Genomic DNA, 7,499 nt, shown 5'->3' on the forward strand with positions numbered 1-7,499 from the left:
GCCCCCCCCCCCCCCCCCAGTGCCCTGCGGAGGGGATCCTGCGTGTGACCCCTGCCCTCCATGGATACCAACGTCCCCGTCCCAAACCCATGTCTAGCTCACAGCTCAGAGCAGGAGACATGCCAAGGGGGGCACTCACCGCCCACCTGTGTCTAATGGGCACTCAGTCCCCACGGGCTCACAGGACCCCCATGTGTGTGAGATCTCCCCTGAAGATGGACCCGGTCCGGTCCTCCCCGACCCACACTTGACAAATACTGTGCTCAGAGACTCGGGGTGTCTGGTGAACACAGCCAAAGTGCAGGGTCCCCAGACAGACATCATGGGCGTGCAGACCTCTGAGAGGCCAACCTCTTTTCCTAGAGAAAATCAGAGGGTCCCCGGAAATCACCGCTGTCTTCCTGAATGTGGAGAGGATGGCTGCACCCACCAAGGTACCTCAGAAGCTCGCTGTTTCCCGCCCACGGCGGCTGAGCGAGTGGGTCAGTGTCCCCGTGAGAACACAGGTCTCCACGGGCCTGGGGTCACCACAGGTCCCCCACCTCGCGCTCCATCTTCTAGAAGGAACTGGAAGCCGCCTGGGGTGTGCGGGTGTTCGACCGATTCATGGTGGTTCTTCATATTTTCCGCTGCAACGCCCGCACCAAGGAGGCCCGGCTGCAGGTGGCGCTGGCCGAGCTCCCCCTGCTCAGGTACTTGCAGAGCCCGGGCTCGGCGCAGACGGAACCCTCCTTGGACCCCTTCTTGCTTTTCCATACCTCGACTGTTGACAGGGTGGTGAGGGTGGAATGTGGCCAGTGGGGACGTGCCCAAGCAGCACACCTATCAGGGCACGTGGCCCACTGGAGTGCTACCCAGTAAGGGACCCTCCATCCCCTCCCGTGAAGGCTCACGCAGCGGGGAGGCCCCCAGCAAGCCTGTTCTTCCTGTCTAGATGCCCACTCCCCACCCAGGGCTCTGTCCCAGCCTCCCACGGGCACATGCTCCCGTCTCCTGAGCCGACCCATTTCCACGCCAGGTCCCACCTGAAAAACAACGTTGCCCACCTGGGCGGACGAGGACGGGACTCTCGCCACATCATGGGGTCAGGTACCGTGTCTGACGTCTTGTCACCGGGAGCTCAGAAGCGGGGGGTGTCGTGGCCACCACCCCTACAAAGGGGACGACGTCCCTCAGAGGTCCTGATGGGGCCTCGTCCGTGGTCACAGTCAAAGGAGGGTATCAAGGTGTTTCCCTGGTGCGGCCGTAACGAAGGACCACGAACCGGTGCCTTAAAACCACAGACATTCATCCTCCCCGAATCCTGCAGACCAGATCAAGGAGTTATAAGGGCTGGAGGCTCCAGGGGAGGGTCCTTCCCACCCCTTCCAGCTTCTGGGGGCTCCGGGCGTCCCTGGGCTTGTGGCCGCGTCCCTCCCGTCTCTGCCTCCATCTTCACGGGGCTTCTCCTCTGTGTCTGGGTCTCTCCTCTTCTGTCTCTTAGAAGGACCCTGTCATTGTTTGTAGGGACACCCTCCTCCAGGGGGACCTCATCTCAGACCCTTCACTGCATCACATCTGCAGAGACCCTGTTCCTTAATGCCCCATTTGTAGGTCCTGGGGGTCAGGGTGTGGACACATCTTTGCGGCACCACTCAGCCCACTGTGGGTATCATGGGGGCCCTTCTGAGGCTCTCCCCTTGGCCTCTTCCTCCTGGGTAAAGGGGAGCCCAGGAGACCTCAGAGGGCAGAAGTGCGAGGCCACCTCGTGCCGGGCAGAGCTGTCTCAGAACAGAAGGTGTTGGTGCCAAGTGTACAGGGGAGCAGGCTGGGTGGGGGAAGGGGGGGGGTCCCTGCAGCCCCAAGCGTGAGCCTGTCCACGTCCCCTGCAGGCACCCCCGTGGCTCTTGCCCCTTTTGTGTCTGCTCACTGACTCACCATCTTGGGTGTTTCTAGGAGAGTCTTTCATGCAGGTGCAAGAGCGCCTCCTGAAAGATAAGGAAGCGAAGATTCGGAAGGCCCTGGACAGACTCCGCCGGAAGAGGCTTCTCCTGGGGCAGCAGCGGAGGCGGCGGGAGTTCCCTGTGGTCTCCGTGGTCGGATACACGAACTGCGGTGAGAAGTGGGCCCTCCCGGGGCTGGGCGGGTGTACGCTGGGGGGACCCACTTGCCAGCCCGGCGAGGCTGAGTACTCACGGAGGGCTGGCCCCCAGTGAGGAGGGCTGTGCTCGGGCCCCGCCCCGGGCCGGCCCGCCGTGTGACTGCCATGGGCCGACGCCACTCTTGGTGGCCGCCCTCTGGACCCTGAGAATGAGGAAGTCGTGACAGCTTGGAGCCCGTTAGGAGCGGCCAGGACCCTTCAGGGGCCAGAGTGGTTCAGACGCTGCCGAGGAGAACCTCACAGTCTGTTCTCAGCTTGGTCTGCACGAGCACGTCAAGTGGACTCCACGTGCGGAACAGTGTAGGGCGTCCTTTAGGGTCACAGGTGCCCTGAGACAAGTGGAGAGCACCCAGTTCCCTCCACTGTGGGGATTAAGTCCACAACACTTGCTGGGCTCCCCTGAGGCCCAGCCCCGCCATGTGCTTGGGAAGCACGGCCGTGACGGGCCCATCCCTTTATCAGGCGCTCACGGTCTGCGTCCAGAGGAGGGAGGGAATGTCCCACAAACGTGCATAGGAAGCTGTGGGGTGGGTGTCCAGGCTTGAAAAGTCATAAACGTCTACAGGTAAAATCACCCATGCCAGGAAATCCCAACTGCCCCTCCTGGCTGCATCCCCAGAGGGTGCCGTGTCCTCCGCTAACTGTCAGAGGATCTAGTGAGTGTCGGCTTGATCCTGACTCTTACTGACCCGGAGTTTGGGGTCCTGCACTGAGCAGGGGCGTCCAAGCCGAGCCCCGCCATCCAGTTACTCGACGGCAGGACCCGTCACCCCCTTCTGGTGGGCCATCGGCGGTACTTAAAGGCGTAGCCAGGGGTGTCCTGGCTGGACGGTTACTGCTGCTGCCCCTGAACCTGGGCTCAGTGGAGAAAGTGTCCATGTTGTCAGGAAAGGCTGTGGAGGAGGGTGTTCTAGGGCCCCCTCAGGTACACACAGCACTGTCTACAGCCTCACTACCTCTCTGCACACACTGCACCCCCCTACTCCACCATTCCCTCGTCTACACAGACACCACACCACAGCTCGGTTACTCCATGGGACCATCCCTCCGCCTGTTTGGACGCCTGCCCACCTCACATGCACGTCACCACTGTCTGTCTACGCCGTCTCTCCCGTCTACACCAGCACTTGCCCTGGCCCTGGTCCACTTTACCTTGACCTTGCTAGACCATGGCAGCCGAGTCCTTGCACAGCCCACACAGCGTCCCACGGGTCCTGCGGAGAGTTCTGAACGCACAGACCTCCTGCCCCTGCCCACCCTCCAGCGGCCTGTGGTCAGTGTGGGGCAGCCCTGAGGTCCACAGTGGTCGGTGGGGGACCGGAGGGGTCTGAGACGCATGGTCCCCTTGTGCCCGACATGCAGGAAAGACCACGTTGATCAAGGCCCTGACAGGGGACGCCGCCATCCAGCCCCGGGACCAGCTGTTTGCCACGCTGGACGTCACAGCCCACGCGGGGTCGCTGCCCTCCCGGGTGACTGTCATCTACATGGACACCATTGGCTTCCTCTCCCAGCTGCCCCACAGCCTGGTAGAGTCCTTCTCGGCCACCCTGGAGGACGTGGGCCATTCGGTGAGTGTGGAGGGCCAGGTCGCCTCAAATACCCACGAACAGGAGGCAGGTCCCCTCATCCCAACATCACGGGCCTGGGTCCCTTCATCACAACATCACGAGCCTGGGTCCCCTTATCACAGCACCACGGGGCAGCGTCCACTCATCACACCATCATGGGACAGGGTCCCCTCATCACAGCATCATGGGGCAGGGTCCCCTCGTCACGGCATCACAGGGCAGGGTCCCCTCGTCACGGCATCACGGGCCTGGGTCCCCTCATCACAACATCCTGGGGCAGGGTCCCCTCATCACAGCATCCCGGAGCAGGGTCCCCTCATTGCAGCATCGCGGGACAGGGTCATCACAGCATCTCGGGGCAGGGTCCCCTCATCGCAGCATCGCGGGGCAGGGTCCCCTCATCGCAGCATCGCGGGGCAGGGTCCCCTCATCGCAGCATCACGGGACAGGGTCATCACAGCATCTCGGGGCAGGGTCACATTACACAAAACATCACGATGACTGGATCCCCCCAATCCCTGCCCCTCAGCGAGTTGTGCTCTGACTACGATTTGTAAGTGCTGTAAAGGCAATGCTAATGAAGAAGGGGTTCTCTGCACCTTTTGGCTGCACTGGGGCCCCGAGGCAGTGAACCCTGGCATTTACTCAAGGTACAGGGGCTGCGGGGCCCTCCGTGTGACAGATGCCCCAGCACCTTCGAGGTCACAGCAGCTGAGCCTGAGGACCATGTGCAGCTGTCAGCACCGTCCTCAAGTTTCTGAAAATCTAGAACTGAACTGAAACACTGATTAAAAGAAAACTTAAGTTCACCAAAAAAAAGAGAGAGACAACCCAGAAGTGAACCCCCCAAATCGTAAAGGGTACATCCTTCCTGTGGCAGAATTACCCTTTCTCCTTTTCTGTCTCTTCTGAATTTTGCATAAGGTACCTGCCTGTAAAACGTGTGGAATAGGGGTGGAAGCCTTTTTAGAACGTGAGCTTGGTTTCACAGAAAAGTGGAGTGGCCCGGAACCTCGAGCGCAGCACCCACCTGGTGGGGGGTTGGTGATGGGGGCAAGTGGCCGCACGCAGGCGTAGGGCCAGCACCTGTGGGGTGGGGACACGAGGCGGCCCCTCAGTCCGGGTGCACCTGGAGCGGCAGCCTGGCCCGGAACGAGGGGCACTGGGGGGCTCCGTGCACGGCAGAGCGGCTCTGTGGCCTCAGGTCCCACACTCCCCCTTGGGGCACAAGCCTCCGTGGGGCAGCCGCACCCACCCCCCACGGAGAGCGGTGCGCATCCCCCATCGTGGGCCTGGCGGGTCCTCCCGAGCGGGACCGGGCACCACTGGCTCCGAGCACTCTCACTGCCCGGCCCCTCTGGTCCTCAGGATCTGATCGTTCACGTGCGAGACGTGAGCCACCCCGAGACAGAGCTGCAGAAGGCCAGCGTCCTCTCGGCCCTGCGGACCCTGCAGCTGCCGCGCCCGCTGCTGGACTGCATGGTGGAAGTGCCCAACAAGGTGGACCTGGTGCCTGGGTGAGCGCCTGCCGCCCCACCGCCGCCGGACCCTTCGCGCTGGCGACCAGGGCGCGCGCGGGTCTCCCGCCGGCGGTGCGGCCGCCTCCCCACTCCTGCTTTCAGGCGTGCCCTGCCACGCCTGCTGCTGCTCGAGCAGCGGCGCGCTTGGACCCGCCACCCCGCACGCCCGGATCGCACCCCCGCCCCACGCACGTCCTTCCTCTCACCTTCCGGCGGGGCCGCGTCCTTGCCCGGCACAATCCGAGCCCGTCACGGCTGGGCCTGCGGTCGGGGACCCTGCTCCGGGCCCCCTCGCTGAGCGGTCAACCGCCCCTACAGGTACATACCCGCCGAGCCCGGCGCGGTGGCCGTGTCTGCGCTCCTGGGGCTCGGGCTGGAGGAGCTGAAAGCCAGGCTGGAGGAAGCAATTCTGAGAGCCACGGGCAGACGGGTCCTCACGCTGCGCGTGGGGCTGGCGGGGCCGCAGCTGAGGTGCGTCGGGCCGGCCCGGCGGGGGTGGGGTGGCGGGGGTCCCACCAGTTGCTGTGCGGGGTGGGGCCCTGGGCCTGGGCGGGGAAGGCGGCGCCAGGTGGGGCCCGGGTGCGACGCGGGGGCAGCTGCATCCCCCGCAGCCGATCTGGCTGCTCAGGCGGTGAGCAGGTGCCCGGATGCTTACCCGCACGCCGGGGCCGTGAGCGATGCCACCCGCCAAGAAGCGGGACGCCTTGCTGGGGGCTTCGGGGGTCCGTCGGGGCCGCCCGTTCCCACCAAACGCGTCTTTCTCCCAGCTGGCTGCATCAGGAGGCCACGGTGCAGGCGGTGGACGTGAAGCCTGAGGCCGGGGTGGCCGACGTCAAGGTCATCATAAGCGACTCAGCTTACGGCAGGTTCAGGAAGCTCTTTCCAGGTTGAAAGGACGCCCAACGGTGGGGGTGCTCCCCGAGGACTGAGGGGGGGCTCCCCCGGGGCCGGGGGGCTGCAGTGTTCCCGCCTCAGAGAGAAACGGGCTCCCTGCGTGGGCCCTACACCCCCGTGAGCCTGGCGGGAGGGCCGGTGGGACTGGGAGCTGGTGTCGATGGTGGCGCTCCGAGCGGTTCCGGTTGACCGTCGGGCGTCTGGAGAGCTGACGTCCCGTCCAGGGTGCCTGAGCGGCGAGACAGTAAAAGCTTTGCGTGTGTTCGTGAACCAGCCTTTCCGGTTCTTCCGTGCCGGCTGCCCGGCAGAAGTCCTGCGAACGCTAGCCGTGAAGGAGGCAGGTCCGGCTTCCCCGTCCGCTCTGCGTCCACGGCTGCCAGTCCTCGCCCTTCCCCACGGTAGCGTCAGGGGTATAATTAAAATGTCTCCCGACAGCCCAGCAAGCAGGACCCCGTTTACTGGGCCAGGCGGCCGGGACCACCCATCACACACCCGTTAGTTGTCTTTACCCAGAGGAAAAAATACAACTTTGGGCATCTTGTCGACAAGCAGGGAATCGCATCTTGGGGCTAAACTCCCCCACGGTGAGGCAGGACCCCCTTCCCGATGTTCACTTTGCAGAGAGGCCCCAGGGCCCCCAGACAGACGTTCCCGGGATGCAAACAGGCTGGGGGTCCTGCTTAAAGAGAGTCACACACATCTCAGGGAGACCGGACACTATGCTGAAGGTTTTGTAAAGGGAAAGCCAATGAGAAGGGTGTTCCCTTGCCCTTTTGGCACCAGGAAAGGATTTTTTTCCTTACCTCTGTATTCAGCATTATAGGGGCGTTTCCTGAGCTGTCGTAGTCTTTCAGCACAGCTGGAAAAAGTCTCTGCGCTTCTCCTAAGCGTGTGGATGCAGGGTGTCCGTGTGAGCTTTCCTTGTTTTCTGAGACTCGGTTGTGCGCACGCGGCTCTACAGACCCCCCAGCTCAGTCCTTGGTGCGCCCAGGACCTCCACGCCTGCTTCTGTAACTGCCATTCTGGGGAGTTTCCGCTTGGGCCGGTGTGGCAGGCGGAATCGTGTCCTCCACGACGTCCATGTCCTAATTCCAGAGACAATCCCCGCCCCTGAGGCACCCAGGTGAACCCCCCAAGCCCCCTCCCCGTGGGTCCCCGTGAACAGGAGGCAGAAGGGAGAGTTGGGGCAGCTGTGAGGACAGAACTGGAGTTTGGGCTCAGAGGAAACTACGTCTGCGGATATGCTGCTGTGAGGTGCAGACAGGGGTCCCGACCCCAGCAATCCGGTGGCTCCAGAGCTGGCCAAGGGACGAAACAGTCTTCCCTGGAGCCTCCAGAAGGATGAGCCCTGCCTGTCCTGGGCGTCTGCCTTGG

General features: G+C 63.4%; 1 protein-coding gene across 1 annotated transcript in view; it reads left to right on the forward strand.

The window, feature by feature from the left end:
* The window catches only part of GTPBP6 (GTP binding protein 6), a 13,803-nt gene extending 7,681 nt beyond the window's left edge, over positions 1 to 6,122 (forward strand). The window contains exons 3-10 of the mRNA XM_007460496.1: positions 364 to 434; positions 562 to 692; positions 1,019 to 1,089; positions 1,936 to 2,094; positions 3,503 to 3,711; positions 5,080 to 5,228; positions 5,550 to 5,702; positions 5,999 to 6,122. Of these exons, the coding sequence (XP_007460558.1) occupies positions 364 to 434; positions 562 to 692; positions 1,019 to 1,089; positions 1,936 to 2,094; positions 3,503 to 3,711; positions 5,080 to 5,228; positions 5,550 to 5,702; positions 5,999 to 6,122 (1,067 nt within the window). The remainder of the gene's footprint in view (positions 1 to 363; positions 435 to 561; positions 693 to 1,018; positions 1,090 to 1,935; positions 2,095 to 3,502; positions 3,712 to 5,079; positions 5,229 to 5,549; positions 5,703 to 5,998) is intronic.
* The last annotated feature ends 1,377 nt before the right edge of the window (positions 6,123 to 7,499 follow it).

The sequence above is a fragment of the Lipotes vexillifer genome, unplaced genomic scaffold (genome assembly GCF_000442215.2).
Source record: "Lipotes vexillifer unplaced genomic scaffold, Lipotes_vexillifer_v1.1 scaffold512, whole genome shotgun sequence".
Classification (NCBI taxonomy): Eukaryota; Metazoa; Chordata; class Mammalia; order Artiodactyla; family Lipotidae; genus Lipotes; species Lipotes vexillifer.